A 23632-nucleotide genomic window follows, 5' to 3' on the forward strand; every position below is an offset into this window, starting at 1 on the left:
AATGAGACCATGGAGCAAACATTATTTTAATTACAGATTGAAATACAGTGCATCAGATGAGGCAAATATCATACTGTACCAGTCTTTAAAAATCTGAACCATAAAGGTTTTACATTCTAGTACACTTAAATAAAACCAAGAAAGAATTGCTTACATAATAAAACTATATTTCAAGTTGTTTTAGAAACAGTTCTGTGCTAGGAAGACACAAAGGAAATGCTCTATTGTGCTGCTCTGAAACCAAATGGGAGCTTCTAGGGGTCCTCCTAGGGCCCAGCACGTGGAAGGGGGAGGGGTGGAGTGGGGCAGCTCCCTGCAGGTGCAATCCCTGTGGCAGGCTAGCTGACCTTGACTTCTCTGGTTCTCACAAACATCATCCAGTCCACAACAAGGTTAGTGGTCTTAGTGCAGCGGGGGGATTATGTATAGATATTTCCAAGGAAAAAAATGGGTCCCCGTTTGTAAGAAATCCACATATCAATGAATAATCCAGCATACCCATTCATAAATAAGGTTTTAGCTATTCTGGAAGCAGGAATCAAAAGTTACATCAATTAAAATGCAGTTTAGAAACAAATTCCCCAGATGGTAAAAATGGAGACTTTTTTTAAGGTTATCAAATTGCATAGAATAAATATACCTTACAGATACCAGATAATTTTCTATAAGAATCAGAAGGTTCCAAGTTGAAAAACATCTATTCTCTTAAGTATTTAAGTGTAAAAAAAGTTTGTTTTCAAAACTAAGGTCAATATGGAGGGCTTTGGGTAGCATCCAGTAATTTGGAACCAACCAGATACTACCATGAAGTTGCACTCAGGTCTCCTCTACTCAAAGGCAAGCTTAATTCCTCCAGGGGGATGGGGTCTTGGGGGCTGGCGGGTATGGGCGCAGTGCTGGGCACAAGGAGGAAGAGGGCAGAGTGCAAATGTGCAAGACTCTGACTCGCCACCCAGAGCAGTTCAGAGCTCTAGTGCTAGTGGATGGAGCGTCTGATGGTCAATGAATGCCTTCTCAGACTCATGGAGTCCTGGAGCCCAGAGACAGAAGCCGTGAGATGGGCAGGAAAAGGCCCGAGAGGCTCTGAGACCAGGAAACTGAGGGAGGTGAACACTCTGCTTTTGGCATCCAAAGTCACAGTGCCGTGGTGGCTTTAAAGTACCAAAATGCAGTGACAAGAATAAACTGAGTTTGAAGGGATCTTGATGAAACGAGAACTATTACTTCAGACAGCAGGTAACAGGTGAGAGAAGACCCGCTTTGACAGTCAGCTGTCAGCAGTAGCAAGGGGGCAGGGGACAGGCGCCTGGGCTGCCTCGGGAGGCAGGTCCCACAGTCAGGGGAGGACAGGACACATGGTCCAAGGTGACCACATTCAAATGAACCACGTCAGAGTTCGCATGAGCTCAGCTTGACCGCTGCTCACCCAGTTCAGTCAAGCAGGTGTCTCCTTCGGTGACTAAACATTTAAAAAAAAAAAAAAAGGACATAGGAAAATAAAGGTATGTTTCTCTTTTTAAAAAATACCTTATATGTACACACTGGTAACTGATGCAGCAGGACTGCTGGCATGGGGAAATGGTGATGGTCTGTCTTCCCCAGCCAAGAGTTAACTGTCAGGCCCCAGGGTTTGGAGCTAAGAGCCGAAAGAGGCCCTGTGGCTGGCAACGCAGCCTTTAAAAGGGGGTGGTGGGTTGGTTTTTCACAAGGATGTCCCATCTTGAGCCTGAACCCTGCATTCTACTCGCCCAAGGGTCCCCCACATGGCCCTGGGCAAGTGCTGGCAGGAGGGAAAGACGTGCTGATGCCACAACAGCACTGATGAGAGTGGGGGCCGTCCCCTAGCACAGATCCGTCACTGGTGGGAAGCGCCACCCAGACGAGGCGGGCACAGGGCTTCATGAGGAACGTCACAGGAGCCCCGCCTGGGCCACAGGGACAGCGGTGTCAGACTGACGTGTGCACGGGTGTCACTGAGTGCGATGGCGAGGAGCCCCGCTCCGACGAGGCTGAGGCGCGCGCCGCCACTTCCCGCTGCAGGTCCTCCACCCGCTTCTGCAGCTCTGCGCGGACGGCCAGCAGCTCCTTGAGGTTCTGGTGGGTGGGCGTCTGCAGGTGGAGATGCAGGTCAGCCCAGCCCCAGCCTCCTGACCCTCACCCCCCACCTCTGCCCAGGGGGCCAGGGGCCCGCCCTGGGAGTTGTGGCTTGGCTGAAGCATGGGGACTCCATTCTCCCTCCCAGGGGAGCCAGACCCCTGGAGGGGCCCAGGGCCGGGTGATCCCCTCTGGGCCTGAGCTGCCAGTTGGCAGCATGGACCTCACACTGCTGACGGAAAACCCTCCCTCCACCGTGAAACTGTGTTCGGCTTCATGAGCGAGAACAGGCAAGAGCAGAAGGCCCTGGAGAGGGCAGTGCTGGGAGAGGGCCCAGGCCCCTGGCCCCTTGTCCATGTTCACAAAACCTCTGGCAGCCTCACCAGCACCCCCGCCTTGCCTCACCCTCTTGGACCAGAGAGGGATGAGAGGGGCCTTACCAGGGTGGAGGTCCACCAGCCTGAAGCTTGGGGTCATGGCCCCCACGTTCTCCTGCACTCAGCTCACAAGCTCTCATCATCACCTGCCACAGCCCTTGTGAATCTCAGCAGACCGGGGTGGGCAGATTCACCAGCTGAGGGGGCACGGGGTGGGGGTCTGGGTAGCTCCCCCTTGGCCCCTGTCCATGATCTCAACAGAAGCCTCTAGCCTGGGTCCTGAGCCCCAGCCAGGCCCTGAGACGCCATGGACACCTTCCAGGTGCTTCTTCTTGCTGCCCTGAAGGTAAGACCCTGACCTTGAAGGTCTGACCCCAGCCTGCCTCCCCTGCTCACCTTTCACTGGGCCCTGCCCCTACTCCCCTCCTTCATTCTCAAACCTCCCAGGTTTTGGCAGATGCCTTGCATTCGCTGGCCCTTCTACCTGGAGCTCTCTCTCCTCTGACCCTTTTCACTCACACACTGGGCTTCATCCTGTAGGGACTGGCTGGGTGGGAGTCCTCTCGGAGACCCATCCCTACCGGGCGTGCGTGTTTCATTGTGCCCTCCCCAGAGAGTCCGGGAGCTGTCCCATTAGGGATGTGAGTAGTGATCACCCCGGTGGAGGAAGAGGGGAAGCAGGGGACAGATGAAAAAGGGACTAGACTGAGAGTGAGTGACCAGAGACGTGAGCACATGAGAGAGATTCAAGACAGAGGGACAGGGACAACAGGGACAAGCAATTTGGCTAGGTGCGGTCAGGGAGGCACCTAGGTATCTCCAACACAGTAGGGTGCTTGGGAAGCAGCCCGGAAGAGGCTTGGAGCTAACTCCTGACTTTGGCCCCAGGAAGGAGGGAGGGGGTGGTAATGTGGGAGTCTGATGGCAGAGACCCCCCCCAAATAAGGAAAGTTGCCTTAGTTGCTGATTCCAGAAGCCGCTGGGGGGTGGGCAAAGCTCCTCTCTTAGCCTTGGGCCTACTTGTTATGTCCCTGCTGTGGAGGACTTGATTCCACTTGCTTTGCAATCAAGTGGCCATTACTAACCACCTGCTATCGGGGTCAGAGAGAGGAGACCATGCAGGTGAGCACACAGCTTCACACCTGCCCAGGCTGAGACACTCATCTTACACCTCCATGCAGCCTTTCATTCTGTTTTCTCATCCACTGTGTTCATTTACAATAAAGCAGAGAAAATGCCCATCTAGGAGCCAGTCACCCAGTGCTGCCATGTATGAGATGAAAGCCAAAAGGGTCCCAAAGGAAATAACACACAAGATGTCAGCAGGGCCCTCCTCCTCAGAGAAAAGAGGCTTGTCCCCACCACTTACCCTCTGTCTGGCCCAGCTCCCTTCCCCCTCACTGGACACCAGCCTTCCTGCTGATCCCTGTGCCGGTCTCCACGGCCTCCCTCCTTGTTCCTGAACTGCACTGCTAGAGGGAGCTTCCTGCAACCCCAAGGGTGGCTCCTGCAGCCCCCAGATCAAGTCCAAAGGCCTGGACCTGTGCACCTTGGGCCTCCAACATCACCAAGGCCTGGCCCACTCCCCAACCTGCTCTGGGCCCAGGCCCTCCACTACAGGACTGTCACGGTGCTGACTTTGGCTGTGTGAGTTGGGAGTTGCATGAGGTGTGGGTGTCACCCACAGAAGGAAGGGGCCAGATTTGGGAACCATGCTTCTGAGGCAGTCTTTTGAAGGCCACGGCCAACTGTTAAGTGTCCATGTGCCATGGGACTAGTAAGAGGGGTGCTTCTTCATACAGGCATGAGCATAGGGACTGATGGCTTCCTGGCCACAAAATTGAAAACCTGTATTTACAATACTGACCACTGACATTGTCTAACTATACTGTTAGGTTTCGTGGGAAAAGGGCTAAGACTATCTCCCTGGTTTCAGATATTCTTAATAAAAGAGCATTTTACAACTCTTAATAAAAGTTGGTTTGTTTGCTACTCAAAACATACATTCAACCCAGGATCTGGGTGGGTGGTAGGTAGAAATGTGCTGCAGCCCCAGTGATGCTCAGTGTGTCTGCGTCAGTGTGGACATGCCGGCTGCCCTCATCGCTCAGACACGGGAAGCAGCTAGTGGCCTTATGTCCGTGTTAAACATTTGCCTCACGCATGGTGACAGAAGCTGGGCCCTCAGAGGGGGTGCAGGGGAGGGGCAGAAAAGGTTCTCAGGGCATCGCCTGCCAGCATGGTGAGAAGGCCAAGGGCAGGGAAAGCATTCTGAGGAACGAGGCGGCGAGTGGGTAGGAAGCAGTAACTTAACAACTCTTCATCAGCTCTGTGCTTTCATATATTCTACACCACCATCTTTCCTTGGGCAGAAAGATACGCTTTTTTCAAAATGAGAAAAACATACCTGAGGCCTCATTCGTGGATTCCATCGCACGTAATAGTTTACCCATAATTCCAAATGACTCAGACTAGCAACAGGATAGAGGACATGGTTCTCATAATTCACAAAGAAGGGATTAGAAAATTCATCCAGCTGGCTATTGATATATGACCATAAAGATACAGTCTTTGTAGATACATCCTGAAAACCAAACAAGGAATACAGTGAAAAAAAATTCAACTTTCCTTCATATCCTCAAGAGCTTGTATCAAGTAGAGAAAAGGACTTGAATAATGAAGTGAGTTCAAATGATATAATCAGGAACATTTATTAAGCCCCACCCCACCCCGCTGTGTGCATGACCTAGAGGTGGAGCAGTCTCAAAAACATACTGCTGAGTGAGATGACATCTGGTGACTGTGACTATGTGAAGGCAGAACGAGAACTTTCTACCAACTGCAGGATGATGGTGCCCCTATTTAACAATACATTTCTAATTCTTTTTTGCAGCTTGCTCTTGTGACCCTTAATATTAAGGACCATAGGTAAATTTACAGATAATATTCCTTTCACTGGAAAGTCATGACTATCTGAGGGTAAAGCCTTATATAGAGAACGTATCATTAAATTATAGATCACCACCTCCCAATTTTACAGTACATTGTCAAAATGACAAAATGGTGAGGCCAGGAGTGCTTTCCACCAATCTGCTGACTACTCCCCAAGTTATCTAGACAGAGGAGATTCAATTAGGACTGTTTCATATTTTATAAGAAACAGCAGCAATATTTCAAGGAACCCCAAATAGCCAAAACAATCTTGGAAGAAAAGAACAAATATGGAAATCTTACACTTCCCAATTTCCAAACTTACTGCAAAGCTGCAGTAATCAATACAGGTGGTATTGGCATAAGATGGATAGACATCAATGAAACAGAATAGAGAGTACAAACTGTCACATTTATGGTCAACTGATTTTCAACAAGGATTCCGAGAAAATTCAATGGGAGACTGTTTCAACAAACAGTGCTAAGAAAACTGGATAAAGGTTCGATGCATGAGGCAGGGTGCTCAGGGCTGGTGCACTGGGATGACCCTGAGGGACGAGATGGGGAGGGATGTGGGAGGGAGGGTCAGGATGGGGAACACATGTACACCTATGGCTGATTCATGTGAATGTATGGCAAAAACCACCACAATATTGTAAAGTAATTAGCCTCCAATTAAAAAAAACTGGATAACCACATGCAAATAAGTGAACCCTTACCTCCTGCCACATACAAAAAGTAACTCAAAATCGATTATATACTTAAACATAAAAGCTAAAACTATAAAATTCTTAGAAGAAAACACAGGCTTAAATTTTCATGACCTTGGCAATGAAATCTTTGATAAGTTAGACTTCATCAAAATAAAAAACTTGTGTGTTTCAAATGACACTACCAAAAACGTGAAATGACACTGCAGAGTAGAACAAAATATTTGCAAACCATATCTGATAAGGAACTTGTACATATAAAGAACACATAAGAAACTCTTCTCACTCAATAATAAAATGACATGTGTGCATGCTGTGTTGCTTCAGTCATGTCCGTCTTTGTGACCCCATGGACTGTAGCCTGGCAGGCTCCTCTGTCGAAGGGATTCTCCAGGCAAGAATACTGGAGTGGGTTACCACGCCCTCCTCACAGATAACTCAAAAATGGGCAAAGGATCTGAAGAAACATTTGTGCACAGACATATATAGATGGCCAATAAGCACGTGAAAAGATGCTCAGTATCATTAGTCATCAGAGAAACACAGATGAAAATCATGATGAAATACTCCTTCACACCCACTGGGATGGCTAGAATCAAAAAGATAAACAATAACAAGTGTCTAAAAAGATGTGAAAACAGGACCCTAAGACATTGCTTAGGGTAAATGTAAAATGTGGCAACTACTTTGGAAAAAGTCTGGTGGTTCCTCAAAGGGTTAAGCATAGAGCTCCTGGGTGTCTACCCAACAGAAGTAAAAGCATATGTCTTCACAGAACCTTGAACATGAACATTCATAGCAGCAGTATTGGTAAGAACCCAAAGTAGAAACAACCCAAATGTCTATCTGCTAATGACTGGGTAAACAAATGGTGGTCTCTCCATATAGTGGAATATTATTCACTCATAAAAAGAGGATGAGGCACTGGTATATGCTAATTATCCATGATCTTTGAGAACAGTATGCTTAGTGAAATAAGTCAGACACAGGAAGACAAATACTGTATAATTCAGTTTATATGAAATATCCAGAAGAGGTGAATCCCTAGAGACCAAAAATAGATGAGTAGTTGCTGGGGCTAGGGGGAGGGGGATTGGGGAGTGTCTGCTATTGGGTATGGGCTTTCTTTTTTGGGGGGATGAGAATTTTAAGAAATTAGATGGTGGTGATGATTACACACTGAATATACTAAAGACCACTGAATGGCCCACTTTAAAGGGATTAATTATATGGTATGTAAATTATATCTCAAGAGAGATGATTTTTTAGACTACATTTTGATTTAAAAAAAAAAGACCAAAAGAGTTTAAATTCAACATATGAACTATATTCTTCTGTTGATTTTTTTTCTTTAAAAACAGCTTTATTATGCTGGAGAGGGTGTGGAGAAAAGGGAACCCTCCTACACTGTTGGTGGGAATGCAAACTAGTACAGCCACTATGGAGAACAGTGTGGAGATTCCTTAAAAAATTGCAAATAGAACTACCTTATGACCCAGCAATCCCACTGCTGGGCATACACACCGAGGAAACCAGAATTGAAAGAGGCACATGTACCCCAATGTTCATCGCAGCACTGTTTATAATAGCCAGGACATGGAAACAACCTAGATGTCCATCAGCAGATGAATGGATAAGAAAGCTGTGGTACATATACACAATGGAGTATTACTCAGCCGTAAAAAAGAATTCATTTGAATCAGTTCTGATGAGATGGATGAAACTGGAGCCGATTATACAGAGTGAAGTAAGCCAGAAAGAAAAACACCAATACAGTATACTAACACATACATATGGAATTTAGAAAGATGGCAATGATGACCCTGTATGCAAGACAGCAAAAAAGACACAGATGTGTATAACGGACTTTTGGACTCAGAGGGAGAGGGAGAGGGTGGGATGATTTGGGAGAATGGCATTGAAACATGTCTACTATCATGTAAGAATCGAATTGCCAGTCTATGTCCGACACAGGATACAGCATGCTTGGGGCTGGTGCACGGGGATGACCCAGAGAGATGTTATGGAGAGGGAGGTTGGAGGGGGGTTCATGTTTGGGAACGCATGTACACCCGTGGTGGATTCATGTCAATGTATGGCAAAACCAATACAGTATTGCAAAGTAAAATAAAGTAAAAATAAAAATTAAAAAAAAAAAAAAGAAAATACCTAGACAGCCTAAGGAGAAGTTGGTATTCTGAGCCACTGGCATTAGAATAACAGATAAAATTATCCCAGGATGTTTTCTTCAGATGCTCCCCCAGATGCAGCCCCTTCCTAATTGCACACACAACCTTTACAAATATCTATATGATGGTTCTACGTTGTGTTATGATTTATTTGTCTGTGTTATTCACAAGTACATAGCAATATATGCCCAGTGTGGACTATATGCTCAAAATACTTGTTGAATGAATAAACTAATTTTTAAATACCAAGAAAAAAAATAAAAACAGCTTTATTGAGGTAAGTCATATGCCATTGAATTCAGTCTTTTTAAATTCCTATAGGCCTGTAGGAATGTGGATTTCATCCTGACATCAGTGGGAAGCCACAGGGAGGTTTCAGGCAGAGGCCCAGAATATGATGGGACTGAAGTTGGGGAATGCCCATCTGGTTACTGTGTTTGGATTGAGTGTGGAGGTCAGAAATGCAGGGAGCCAAGCTCACTTCTGGGTAGCTGCCTTAGTCCAGATGTAAGACAGGGTTGGGGGGCTTCAACACGCTTGGAGCAGTGAGAAGCGGCCAGATTATAAATCCATCCTGGGGACAGGGCTGCCAGCACTCACTGAGGGACTGAATGTGGCAGCTGGGATGGATGGGCAGAGGTGGTACTGAGTGGTGGGATGCAAAAGAGAGAGGAACAGGAAAACAGCATTTAGATCCCTGAGGTGGACGAAGTCACCTAGACAGAGAACAAGAGGAGGACCAGGGCCTGTCCAGGTGACTCCAAGTTTAGAGATGGATTAAAAGGGAAAAGACTGAATGGGGAAGGCCAGCGAGGTTGGGGAAAACCACAGAGGGTGTGGGGTGAGGGAGTCATCAGCTGTGGGGAGGCTGCTAAGAGAAGGGGAGGTGGCCACTAGGGACCTGCTCTTTTCTCCTAAGTTCTCGAATATTCCACCAGGCAGAAGTCCTTTTCTCTGAACCAGAGGACACTCTTGAAACTGCCTTCTCCCAATGCTTCCTCACTTTTGATCATCTCTGTCTTTTATCCCTAAGTGAGGAGAAAAGGAAGAAGTAAATCTAATGGAGAAGCTTGATGGAAAGCAAGTTGAGCTTGCTACCTTGAGAGAAGGGGCTAGAAGATTAGACACATGCACTGGGGCTGGTGAACCCTGGGAGGGCATTTAGTGCCAGCCCTCCATTTACAGACAACAGAGGGTAAAGACCAATGTCCTCTCCATTCAGCCCCCTTTCTACAGTGGCATGTAAGGGACAAGGCCCTCCAGCAGTCAGCAAAGCCAGGGGATAGAATACACTTACCTCTTCGAGTCGTTGCTGTTCACAGTTGCACAAGAAAGTCCCAAAGAGACAACTATAAAGGTGATCCAAAATTGTAATCAAGAAGAGTTCATTAAACTCGAATGCTGAAGGAAACTTAAATGGAGAGAGAAATAAGGTTTAGTTTTGAAGTTCAAATTCTAGAACAAACTGGTCAAAGGCTGCTAAGCTACAACTTGGAATATAGTCAAACATGAGAAGGAAAACTGGCCCATGTAGAACTTAATTAGCTAGTTTCCAGTTCAAGCTTATAGGTCTGGCAGAGAAACAACCTGAAGCAACAAAAACTGGTGTGCTTTTCAGTGCCTAAAAAAGCTTACGGGGCTTCCATTTCTTGCCATGATGATAGAAGAGCCTGCATTCACCCTTCTGCCAGAAACAACTGGCGAGTGGGACACTTGGCAGGGCCGTGGGACTGTGATGACTCCCTGGCCTAGAATGGAAACCAGTGAGGTAAGTCCTACTGTTGTCCTAGCTTCCCCTTTGGGGGCACATTCTGAGTGAAGAAAGTTGGGGGGGGCGCGGTTCCAGGGAAGCGATTCAAGAAGAAATACAATGTCTTAGCAGTATATAATGTAAAAGGGGTAACACCACATGACCAAGTGGGGTTTGTCCCAGGAATGCAAGGCTGGTTTAAGATTTGAAGATCAAGGTTACTAAAAAAATCTATTATAGTAATTCACTATATTGTGGCTCAGCTGGTAAAGAATCCACCTGCAAAGTGGGAGACTTGGATTCAGTCCCTGGGTTGGGAAGATCCCCTGGAGAAGGGAAAGGCTATCCACTCCAGTATTCTGGCCTGGAGAATTCCATGGACTAATAAGTCCATGGGGTTGCAAACAGTCAGACACGAATGAGTGACTTTCACTTTCACTATACTAACAGAATACGGAAGAAAACCACATGATACTCTCAGTTGCCATTTTAGCTTATTCTTCATGGGACTTAGCACAATTACAGTAAAGAATGACCATTGCCAAGAGGTTCTAGCCAGTAGCTGACATTTAGTAGCCATGATAGAGATGCTTTGCAAATGGTAACAACAGTCCTAGCAACAGGTATGTACTGGGAGCTGACCTTGTACCAGAATTCTAATTTAAAAACATACTGAAATATTCATCACCTATTCAATGAAGCAAGGCCAGTTAGAACAAAACCAAATAGAACTACTCAGCATTTTTGTGTCAAGCGTACTTTAAAGATCTGTTCCTTAATCAGAGATGTTTGCACGCTATTGCAACTAATTATGTCATCTGTAGGGTGACAACCAGGGTCACCAATAGAAAGTTTATTTTTGAAGTTTATCTTTAGTACTTTACTAGGCCAGAGACAAGCTTCTCAATTAGAAACAATGGTCAACACAGGTCTGTCCAGACTTCATCAAAAATTGTTCTTTTCCTCACTAGGCAAGCAGAAGTTCTGCTCAGCTGCCCTAGATTAAGACTTGTCTCTCTCTACATTAAGGACTGCTTTCAGAGAAACACACAACTCTCTTCTAGGGAGCCCCATGAAAATACCACTTCTTTAGAAATCTCTTGAAACTAGCTATGGATATTGTTCTAATGTTCTTAGAGGAACTAAATCAATGATGAACTAAATCAAATAAATCAGGCCAAAATGTTAAATATAGCTCCTGGTTAATCCTGTCTCAGTCTTTAAGGTTGCTCCTTGCAACTCTGTAAATGGCCTCACCTTCCAAATGGCTGTCTTTTAAAAGGCCAAGTACATTGTGTCAATTCTTCCTAGTATTTTTCCATGAAGCTTGGTTATATTCTATTAATAAGTTATTGGCACCAAGAAATTTATGAATTTTAAACAAAATATAAGTTATGTATATTCTGAAGCTTTATTAAATAAAGGATAAAAATGGAAGGCCTATATTTCATTTTCAAACATTTAAAAATATACATTTACCAATAGCACAGCAGAGCTTCTACTGACATATTTTTGAAGTCATATGAGTCTTTATTCCTAACCCTGAGCCCGCAATCTGGATCTTGGAACTTGGTTCAGGGTGTTCTGTCACCACCAACCGCAAGCCTTGCTCTGGTCAAGTGGTGGGGAGCAGGTGTGGGAGGTCAGGGTGGGTGGGCTCAGCCCACGCCCTTCAGCACCCACATCTACTCAAGTTAGCTCAGAAGTGCTCTTCACTTTCAAAGGGCACAGTGGTGGGAAATATTCCATCAGCGGAAGTACCGACCTCTAGAGTGATAACAAATAAAAGAGTAAGCCTCTGGGATTCACTGTTGTTTTGGACTCTTCTGGAAGCTATACCATATACTTTAAAAAGTGTGGTCTCAAAAACCCATAGAAATCCATAATGAAATTCTGCATCTCTTGAAGGACAAAAACAACAATGATTAAACTGATCCAAAAGGGTAAAAAAGTCTGTTCAACTGGGGTTATTGCAGAATGTCTTTGAGACTGTTGTTTAGAGTCCTTCAATTACTTTTCCCCTCAATTCCTTTGATATCAGTTTGTGCACACAGACTAGCTCATTTTATTCTGATGTGTCTAAAAACGTTACACTGACATAGCTGATTTAGCAGCAGGAAACCTAAAAATAAGTTAATCTTGTCACATTAATGCAACTTTTCTAACAAGCTGCATACCTCATTCACTTGTCAATTTAGATAACGATAGTTAGACTGATCATTGATGTGCCTCATTCTAACAATTTTAAAAGAAATTAATTATACAAATTTCATGGACAGAATCTTAAAGCTGTAAGAGGCATCTGAAATCTTCTAACCCAAACCTCTCATTTTCTTAAAAATTCAGCAAACATTACAAAAATTATATAGATTAGACGTGAAAATAGGTACTAAGCAATATGAATAATGGAAGTCAGTTTGAAGATATCTCACACACACTCTTTGTCTAGGCTTTTGGGAGGAATAAGCTACTTCACATTCACAAAATTTGGGCTGATCCCTTCAGAAACATCAGAATTATCTTCTGTGTTCAGCCATTTTATGTAATTTTTCTAAAACTTATTTCATACCTTCTAATCTTAACCTGAAGGAGAAGGCAATGGCACCCCACTCCAGTACTCTTGCCTGGAAAATCCCATGGATGGAGGAGCCTGGTGGGCTGCAGTCCATGGGGTCGCTGAGGGTCGGACACGACTGAGCAACTTCACTTTCACTTTTCACTTTCATGCATTGGAGAAGGAAATGGCACCCCACTCCAGTGTTCTTGCCTGGAGAATTCCAGGGACGGTGGAGCCTGGTGGGCTGCCGTCTATGGGGTAGCACAGAGTCGGACACGACTGAAGTGACTTAGCAACAGTAGTAGCAGTAGTCTTAACCTGAATGTAACCATCATCTACTTTTGTTGCTGACTTGGCATCAATACAAATAGCCAAGTACATGGCACTACAAAACAGTCAGACTTCAGGCCAGCCTCCATGCCTTTTGAGTATGTGTTTGCCGTTACCTGTTACTCATACCATCGGGTGCCTACCTCTGAGACCAGCCTCTTTCCATGCCCCAGCCCTCTAGCTGATTGGGTGCTTTGAATCAGCTGGGAACTGGCACTTAGATAAGGCAAGAGCCCAGTCAGCTTGGGGAAGCTAGCTTTAAAACAATCAGCCTCAGTATGCTGTTCTAAGGGAGGGCCTGAGGACTCTGTAAAATTTACTTTGGCTGCTTAGACCACCACCCCACCACAGTTTTTCTCGAATTGCCATTCTCTCATGATCCCTGGTACTCTAGCAGCACTGCCTGGGAGCTTGTTGGGAATGCAGAGTCTCAGGCTCTTCCTTGGACCCACGAATCAGAACTGTGTTTTGGTAAGACTTCAGGGGATCTGTGTGCACCATGAAAGTTGAGCAGGATCCCTGGAGGGCTTCTGAAACAGAGTGCTGCCCGCCACCCAGTGTTATAGGTCTGGGGCAGGGCCTGAAAACCTGCATCTCTCAGTACCCGGGAGGCTGAAGCTACTGGCCTCAGGACTGCACCAGGAATCACTTGCCAGGGTTCCTGGTCCTCTCAGAAGCACCTGGGGTACTTTTAAGCAGCACACACACCCAGGCCTCTGCCCAGGCCCAAAGAAGGGTCTCCAGGGCTGGGGCTCAAGCAAGTGCATCTTTGCTAGAAGATGGTCCTCTCCACGTGCCTGAAGCAGCCAAGGCCAGACCTCCAGCTCAACAGGAAGGCAAGAGCCCAGGCCATGCTTTACTATCCTCCCTTCCCCATAATCCCATCCAAGCAGGTGCTTGGGGAGGGCTCTGCCTTTTGTTTACTTTCTCCCTCCCACCACATCTCTGCCTCTGTTTCTGTTTCCCTCCTTTCTCTTTGGCACGCTGGCCTCACTCTCTGACTCTGATTCCAGGTCCATTTCTCTGGCACCACATCCTATGATGAGGATCAGATCCTAAGCTCAGGTTCTGATGTTGGGGATGAGGGAAGAAACAGCACATATCTTCTGGCTGAGTAGCTTGGGGAAGGGGGACCCCTGCATGGGTAATGAATGAAAGGACACTCGGCAGCCTCCCATCTGCCCCTGGCCCTGGGACACTCCCTTCCCTCCACACCGAGGGGTGGGAGGGGCTGTGGCCTGGGGCTGGGTATGGAAGGTCCTGGATTCCCTGGTCTCCACCCCTTTGTTCAGTCACATCCCCATTTCCAATACTTGGGAATCTTCCAGCACCTGCTTGGCAGGGGTCTACACATGCTCACCCTGACAGAGGGGGCAGGTAAAAGAAAGAGTAGGACGGAGGGCAGGGGCAGCTGCTGGACAGCATGACTGACCAAAAACCATATGCACAACAAAAGCACCTTTTGGTATAAAGTTGGTTGTTTCCAATTTTATGCTTATATTTCCAAGTCATTAGAATCGAACTGAGTTAAATAACAAAAGGGGTCATATTTAATACACACACACAATCTTCACTTTAAATGAACATGAAATTAAAGTTTGTCTTCAACTTTTAAGATTATGTTTGGATCAGGGTATAAAGGTCAGAAATGGACTTGAAACCTCTCACCTGTCTCGTCATTTGCCAGACGCAGTCAATAAACTGAAGGAATATAGGGGATCGGTCAGCATCTGCATGGTTGTCATTGCCATGGCCCACTCGCTGAAGAGAATCAAGAGGTTAAACAATTTAATGTATGCCATGGTCCTCTCAGAAGTCACTTTAAATTGCCTAGTGGCAAGAAGCATGTCTCTTTTGTATGTCCCAAGGCCCAACAGAATTCCTGGCATATAAAGGGCTCTCAGAAATGTTCATTGCACTGAAATGACTTCCATTACTTTTAGGAAACAAAATTTCAGTTTACATGTTGATTGTTTTATAATTTTGCTTTAATATAGTTGAGATCAACAAGTTATAAGCAAATGGCCGGTCAACTTTGCACTCCAAGTGATGGGGTCAACCCCAGCCACCACACTGAGTGCTCCGTGTCAGCCTGGGATGGCAATTAGCAGCTCACAGAGCACATTATGATGGTCATTTTCTCCACAAGTGTAGTTTTCCTCCCCCATTTTTCACAAATGTCAGAAAGTCTGAGAATCAAAATAACGATTAACAGTCTACAAGTTTAAGCCAATTCAGCATGACTCAGACAATCTCAAAATCTCACTCTTGAAATGCAAATATTACCTTGCAGCAGGCCAGGTAATATCTCTGAATTTTTATTCTTCCAAGTTTTAAGATATAATGGACATCCAGCATTGTATGTCATACTTTTAAAATTTTTTGAAGCTATTAATAGATTCATATTAAAAGGTAAAAGATAATTTCAAATACATAAACAGGACTGACAAAAACACTGGAAATGTCAACTTAAAAGACCACCCAGGAGTGAGCATTCTAACAGAAACTTCAAGTAATTTGGTGACTAAGCAAAAGGATGAGAAAGTTATGAAGATACAAGGCAATCACCACACAGGAAGAGTGACAAATACTGGGCCTATGAAACCACCACCAGCCAAGACAGAAAAAGAAATGACCAAGTCACCAATGAACATCTCAGAGGAAGTGTATTGCCTTCTTTTTTAAAAAAGACAGTTTAATTGTAAGTGAAATATGCATAAGAAATTTACCATCGTAACCATTTTAAGTGTATAGTTTAGTGGCGTTAAGTACATCACACAGTGCCATCACCAGCATCTGTCTCCAGGAGTTCCAAAACAAAAACTAGCTGGCTGACTCCCAGCTGCTGGGAGTAGGCTCACCTCAACAAGGCAGTTACAAGAAGGAAATCATCTTTTAGTAAGTTGTCTGGACTAATATATGAAGGACATTACAGAATTGAAGTGTTGATATTTAAGCATTTATATTCTCTTTCTAATAGCCATATGATCTTTTAGAGTAAGAACCAAAAGTCAGTTTTGTTTACTGGATTTTTCTTAACAGCTAGTATAATTCACAATTATGGACATTTAAGAAAGTTACTACACTTGCAAATGATTGACTCCCTATTCCCCTCCCCCAGTCCTTGGCTCCCCTCATCTTCCTTTGTCTCTACAGATTTGACTGCTCTAGATACTACAAAGGCACAGAATCGTGCAGTTTGTCGTTTTGCAATGGCTTCTTTCCTTTAACATAATGTCCTCATAGTTCATTCACATTGTAGCTGGTGTCAGAATTTCCTTCCCTTTGAAAGCTAAATAACATTCCACTATGTGGATAGACCACACTGTTTACCCCTTCATCTGTCGATGGACACTAGGTTGCTTCCACCTTTGGGCTATTAGTGAATTGTGCTGCTATGGACATGAGTGTGGTGTTTAAGTCTGTTTTCACTTCCTTGGGGTATATACTCAGAAGCAGAATTGCTGGATCATATGGCAACTCTATTTTTAATTTTTTGAGGCACTGCCATACTGTTTTCCAAAGTAGCTGCACACGTTGCCATATTTCTGTACTTCTCTATAATTTGTGGAAACTGCCCCTGTATTTAAGGCACATGGGGAAGTTTTACACTGACGGTTCACAATTTAAGATTTGTTCTTTCCCTTAATAGACAGGCACTGAACTCTTACAGTGCATGCAAGGCACCCCTCCTCCCAGCCCTCAGGATTTCAGGCAGTTTGATGGTATCCAGTAGAGGTACCCGGAGTATACCAAGACACATGGGACATAGCATCTGTGCTAAATCAATAATTCACTTGTGGTCTAGTCATAGGAGAAGACCTGTAAATAACAACAAAAAAAAGTGTGCCTGGAACTTCCCAGTATGAAATGGGTGTGGTGGGGTCATGGAATAAGCCAGCACCCCAGGATGGGCTGTGAGAGCGAGCTGGGTGGGACAGTCATGAGGCACAGCCCTGGTGGGAGCTTCTTTTGAGATAAAGCTTGAAAGACAAGTTTATGACTGGCCAGGGGTAGATTCTATTAGAAGAAGTGCGGGGGGGGGGGGCAGGGAGAGTGAGGATGCCATAAGTAGAGGGACACGGTTGAGACAAGGGAGGAAATCTGGGCACAGAAACACCAGGTATGTGTGTGCACGGACGAAAGGCAGCGTGAAGACATGGCAAGAAGGCAGCCATCTACAAGTCAAGGAGAGAGAGCTATCAGGACACACCAACCCTGACAGAACCTTGATCTTGGCCTTCCAGCCTCCAGAATGCAGACAATAAATTCCTGTTAAGCCACCCAGTCTTGTGCTACGTTGTCTGGCAAAATCTTATACACCAGTGTTCACAGCAGCAGTATTCACCAAAAGGTAGCAACAGCCCAAATGTCCATCAACAGGTAAATAACCAAAATGCAGTATATCCACACAATGGAATTCAGCCACGAAAAGGAATTAAAATTTGACAGATGCTATAGCATGTATAAACCTTGAAAACACTGTGCTTAGTGAAATAAGCCAGTCATAGAGAGACGAATAATGTATGACTCCACTTATGTCAGAATTTAGAGTAGGCAAATTCAGGGAGATGGAAAGCAGATTAGTGGGCGTGAAAGGGAGAGGAAATGAGGAATGACTGCTTAATGTGTACAGGGTTTCCTTTCATACGTGATGAAAATGTTTTGGAACTACAGAGAGATGGTGGTTGCACAACACTGTGAAAGCACTAAACACCACTGAACCAATATTTTAAGATGGTTGATTCTATGTTATATGAATTTTACCTCAATTTTTAAAATTAAAAAAAAAAGGCATACTGACACGGAAAACAAAGACTGCCCTACCAGAGATATATTAATACAATGCTGATGTCTATAGTATTCTCTTATGGCAATTCAGTTCTCAGAGCACAAAGCCCTCGTGTATGTGTATCTGTGTGTGTGTATGAGACGTGTGATATGCATGCGCATATGATGGAACAACAAACAGTGAAACGTGCACCTCACCGTCTCAACTCACCAGTGCAAACCTATGTCCAAAGCTTATCCACTCCTTCTCTATGAGAGCCTCGAATCCTTTAATGGTGCGGTAATAACTGTCCAACATCAGCATGGCCAGAGACGTCAGCTGAGCTGTTCGGTCCCAGCCATCACTGCAGTGCACCACGACTGAGGTCTTCCCGGATTCTACTTTATCAGCAATTCTTACTGCCCCAGCAAGAAGCATCTTCAAAAAAGAAGGCACATTAAATCAGGCAACATTTAATTTCCATTACAGCAAAAAGTCCCCTGGTGGCTCAGTGGTAAAGAATCCGTCTGCCAATGCAGGAGTCCTGGGTTTGATCTCTGGGTTGGGAAGATCCCCTGGAGAAGGGCATGGCAACCCACTCTGGTATTCTTGCCTGGAGAATCCCATAGACAGAGGAGCCTGGTGGGCTACAGTCCATGGGGTTGCAAAGAGTTGGACAAGACTTAGTGACTAAACAACAACAAGAACAACAGAGCAAAAATAATTCTGTGGAGAACACTGGAAGTTCAAGTCAATAAACAAACAATGGAATCAATTTAAGAATCACTAGGAAACATTAGTATCCTGGTGGAAGTGGGGGCAGAAACTTACATTAAGGAAAAACTACACTAGTAAATAGGGTCCTTTACCAAAGGGCCACAAAATACTTTAAAAACCTGATGTGAGGAAACTATTATCCCTTTCTATTATGTCAACAAAGACCACAGTTTGGATGCTGTCTATGCAAACTATGAAAGCCCAAGTACATAGCAAAGATGCACTCATTTGCAATGCAGGGAAGACACCTGGAGAGAGACAGATAACTTTATGGCCATCCGCAGAGAAGTCTTAAGCAGATGGTGGGGAAGGACGGGCCTTCTCCATACCCGAATGTACTCTAGCCAGTGGGTCCCATCTACGTTGGACAGCCAGCGTGCCTCATCAATGGCCGGGTACGCAATCTCCTTCAGTTTTCGCAGCGACTCTCTCATGACGTGAATGTTGTGAATCTCCAGGAACATGAGTTCAGCGTTTGGGTAGGCACTTTCACTTTCATAGCCCCCACCCTTTGCCTGTGAAAACAAAAGACAGACGTCACTTCATCTCAGTGAATTTTTACTGTTCTTCTGCTGCTGCTGCTGCTAAGTCGCTTCAGTCGTGTCCGACTCTGTGCGACTTCATAGATGGCAGCCCACCAGGCTCCACCATCCCTGGAATTCTCCAGGCAAGAACACTGGAGTGGGTTGCCATTCCCTTCTCCAATGCAGGAAAGTGAAAAGTGAAAGTGAAGTCGCTCAGTCGTGTCTGACTCTTAGCGACCCCGTGGACTGCAGCCTACCAGGCTCCTCTGCCCATGGGATTCTCCAGGCAACAGTACTGGAGTGGGTTGCCAGTGCCTTCTCCGACTGTTCTTCCTAGTGCTGCCAGATAGAGGCCACTCAGAAAGCCTCAGACTCATCTGTGTATCATAATAAGCCTCCTACATCCTTGTATGAGTTTCCCATGGTTGCTGAAAGTACCACCAGCTGAGTGGCTTATAGTGACAGGAATGTCTTCTCTCTCAGTTCTGAAGGCTGGAACTCCAAAATCAAGGTACTGGCAGACCCATGCTCCCTCAGAACCCTCTTGGAAAGGATCCTTCTTTGCCTTCTTCAGCTTCTGGTGGCCCGGGATGTTCCTGGTTTATAGATACACTAACCTCTAGCCCATCTTCACATGGTCTTCTCTTTGGGTCAGTGTCTCTTCTTATAAGGATTAGTACCCACCCTCATTCAATATGGGGGCTTCTCTGGTAGCTCAGATGGTACAGAATCTGCCTGCAATGCAGGAGACCCAGGTTTGATGACCTCCTCTTTTCACTTGATTACCCAATTACTTAATTTGCCAAGACCCTATTTCAAAGCTGGGCTGCAGCCACAGGTGCCAGGAGTTGGGACTTTAATACATAGTTTTTAAATGGAAACATAATTCGACCCACAACAATCTTCTGTCACCTGTCAGCAGTTTTAAAATGATTAACAATTAGATCTTATACAAGGTGAACTGGGTTTTAAAACCTTCTGCCATCTATCTAAATAAAAAGGTTGTACTACTGCAAATCTGTACAAAATAATTTGTAAATCTCAGTGAGATTTATTTAAGTAATTTAAGTAAAATAAAATGCAAATATAACAAAAAAGACAATATGGCTCACTCTTTGGTAATCTGATAACAAAATCTTGTCCATAATTAGCTTATACTTTGTAGAGGTCAACATCCAAACCACATCTGTTATAAGAATAAGTGAAAGTAAAAGTGTTAGTCACTCAGTCACGTTCAACTCTTTGTGACCCGATGGACTGTTGCCCACCAGGCTCCCTCTGTCCATGAATTCTCCAGGCGTGAATACTGGAGGGGGTTGCCATGCCCTTCTCCAGGGCATAGAGAAACTGAAACCCCAATACATTGCTGGTAAAAGTTAAAATTATGCAGTCTCTGTAGAAAAAGATTTGCCAGTTCCTCAAAAAGTTAAACATAGAACTACCATATGACCCAGAAATTCCAGCTCCCACAGAACTAAAAACAGGTATTCACATGAAAACTTGTATGCAACAAATCGTAGCAGCGATATCCACAATAGCTAACAGCTGAAAGCAATCCAAATGTCCATCGATGAATGAGTGGAGAAACAAAGTGTGCTGTATGCTTACAATGGATTATTTCTCAGCTACACGAATGGAGTACTGCTTCGTGCTACAACAGAGAAACCATGAAAACATCATGCCAAGTGAAAGCAGCCAGGCACCTAAGACCAGACAGGGTATGATTCCATTTATATGAAGTGTCCAGAAGACAGCAATCCACGTGGAAAGTATTAGCGGTTGACATAGGTTGGGGAGAGGGGAGGATGGGGAGTGACTGCCAGTAGGCACAGGGTTTCCAGCTAAGGCTGTGGAAGCATTCTGGAATGAGACAGTGGTGATTGCCACATAACACTGTCAAAAGACTGGAAGGCACTGAATTGTAAAATTTGGGATGGTTTCTGGAGGAGGAACACAGCGTTGGGCTTTGGGTGATGGAGCTGTCTTGGGGAGCAGGATGCACAGCTCTGCAGCATGAATGAGGGGGCTGGGTGGTGGCTCTGGGTGTGGGTCCAGGGCTCAGGGCCAGTGTGTGTGGCCAGGACAGAAGTCAAGGTCAGAGGAAGGCCAACATTCAGGGAATGCAGAGCAAACGAGACTGAGGAGAGCAGCTAGAGACTGGAGTATAAAGAGAAAAGGGAAGAGAGTCTTTCAAAATCGAGAGGGTACTCAACTGTGTCAAAAGCTTGACAAGAAGGCACTTGGTGGCCTTACTGTAAACAGTCCGGAAACAAGAATGGTGGAGCCAGCTCCAAGGGGAAGGGGACAGGGACTGGGGAGGGCTTATCTGCACAGATGGACAGACTTCGTGGGAGCCAGTTGGCATAGGAGCAGGCTGGGCAGAGCCAGAAGCAGTCAGGGGAGGACACAGGGGTCCATGAGGAGGTGACCTTCATTTCCAGGCCGTGGGGTGCAGTGGGATGTGGGCAGGTGGGGGCAGTTCCTGTCCGAGGGCTGGTGTGTTCTGTGCAGAAGCAAACACAGCCAGCGGTCACGGATGAGAGGCGTGGGGCCAGGCTGACCTGGCCCCTGGGGAGAAGGTGGGGAGCCCAGCCCTGAGCCTGAGGTTCTGCTCAGCAGTCCTGGTATGGCCCTGGGGCAGGCGGGCAGCAAGGAGCAGGGGAGCATGCCTCAGCCCGAGGGTGCAGAATAGGGGCTGCAAACACGACTGGTAGGGAAACAACAGCACGGAATGACGGAAGACTCTCCGTCCACTGCGGACAACACAGCCTATACCCTAGTCCTGCCTGTGGGGCACAGTGACATTTTTCATAACAATACCCTTTGTACCCACTGAAGATGCTGCTGGTTGAGGGATTCAAGGCACAGGCTTTGGTGGCAGGAGCGTGGGCTTTATCATCCCAGCCCTGCCCCTCCCCCAGTAGCTCACCTTCTGTCTGAGCCTCAGATTTCTCACCTGAAATACTGCAGAGGCTCACTATGGGAATTAAATACTAACTAAATTTAAACTATCTAATGAAAGCTAATCTGTGCAAGGCTCAGCACCCCTTACCCACTACTCGGCACCTTTATTATGACCTCCCTCAGCACCTACCATGCAGAGCCTTGAGACAGGCAATGACTTGGACCTGGTCCCACCAAGGAAGCCTGGAGGCTGGGGCAGAGGCCCCATACCCAGTAAGTGCATGAGTGCAGAAGACACCTGCTTAGGGCTGGTATTAACCAGGAGAACCGAGTTAAAGCCAATGGGTTGCCTGAAAACTGATTACTAAAGCTCCAAATAAGACAAATAACAATCAGAAAGTGGGAGAAATAGAGCATGAGTGCCTACTCTGTGCCAGGACAGAGAGCAGGCACCTGGAGGTCTGGAGACAGAAGAGGGTAAGGAGAGTGAGAAGGGACCTGTAGGTAAAGAGCAAGTTAGCCAAGATGTCGGTGGTCAGGCAATCTCACCCCATAGCCTCTTGCTCTCACCCCACGTTTTGTAAATACATGGTTATGTAACAGCTGAGATAACTTACAGCACTGTGCATGCGTGTCATGATGTACCCGTTTGGCCATGGGCCACCCTTGCTCTGTAAATATATATAAGCTCCACCTGAAAATTCCTTGTAGGTCTGTTATGGCTGCACCTGCTGGGTCAACCACGAGAGAATACAGCATGTCTGGTGCTATGGCCACCCCACCCGCCATGAGAGAATAAATGTCTGCAGTTCCTACAGCTCCTTGACTTTTCTTCCAGCTCCCCTACTCACACCTTGCCTACCCTGGGTTCAGCAAACAATATGAACAGTGAGACAATTGGCAGGCTGATACAGTGAGACAGGGCCCCACGTATACCCCAGCAGGAATGGAGTGGAGAGGCTCAAACTTCTGGAAGATGTGATCCTGCTGGCCAGCCCTCCCTCTATGGGGGCAAAGCAGGGTTCCAGAGAGAAGCCAGCTATGTTGGGACACTGGTCCCCACTGGCCTCCAAGTCCCCAAGAGTCAGCTCACAGCAGTGGCAGCAGGGCCATCCTCAACCCTCAGGGAAAAACAAGAGTCACAGCCCTTGGGAAGGAGGTGGCTGAAGAATGGCTCAGGTTTCATGATTACAGGCCAGCTGTTCAGTGCCTAATGAAGGCTCTTCAACCACCAGATGCAGACCCTAGGCAGTGGGGAGGATTCTCACGTGAAAATATCAAAAGTTTCACAGAGGGTGGCCAATTCCCAAAGAGGCTAGCAGGACAGGATTTCCACATACTCAGACACCAAAGGCCACACAGCTCCCCACTGCTGCAGACTGAGTGTTTATGTCCCTCCCAAAATCTCCATGTCACACTGAATCCCCAGTGGGACTGTATTAGAAGATGAGGAAGGTGGAGCCCTGACGATCGGGACAGCACCCTTCTAGGAAGAGACAGGACAGAGTCCACCCCTTTCTGCTCTGGTGGGGTGAGGACACAGCAAGAACATGGCTCTCTGCAAGCCAGGGCGTGGGCTCTCAGTGCACACTAACTGCTGGCACCCTGACCTTAGATTTCCAGCTTCCAGAGCTTTGAGAAATAAGTGGTACTGTTTATAGCTACCCAGCCTATGATATTTAGTTATAACTGCCCAAGCTGACTAAGACACCCCTTCC

General features: G+C 46.0%; 1 protein-coding gene across 7 annotated transcripts in view; it reads right to left on the reverse strand.

The window, feature by feature from the left end:
• Nucleotides 1–2: 2 nt before the first annotated feature.
• Nucleotides 3–23632, reverse strand: part of MTMR1 (myotubularin related protein 1) — a 61048-nt gene continuing 37418 nt past the window's right edge. For 6 of the 7 annotated variants that reach the window (XM_027963143.3, XM_042242017.2, XM_027963147.3 and 3 more), the window contains 6 exons: nt 18816–19001; nt 17941–18147; nt 14607–14699; nt 9599–9712; nt 4879–5055; nt 3–2109 (listed from right to left, as the gene is read on the reverse strand). In XM_027963143.3, coding sequence (XP_027818944.2) covers nt 1948–2109; nt 4879–5055; nt 9599–9712; nt 14607–14699; nt 17941–18147; nt 18816–19001 — 939 coding nt within the window. In that variant the 3' untranslated portion in view covers nt 3–1947. Of the gene's footprint in view, nt 2110–4878; nt 5056–7234; nt 9330–9598; nt 9713–14606; nt 14700–17940; nt 18148–18815; nt 19002–23632 lie in introns of those variants that run through there. The other variant, XM_060407520.1, reaches the window with a different exon arrangement.

Source organism: Ovis aries, chromosome X (assembly GCF_016772045.2).
Source record: "Ovis aries strain OAR_USU_Benz2616 breed Rambouillet chromosome X, ARS-UI_Ramb_v3.0, whole genome shotgun sequence".
Lineage (NCBI taxonomy): Eukaryota > Metazoa > Chordata > Mammalia > Artiodactyla > Bovidae > Ovis > Ovis aries.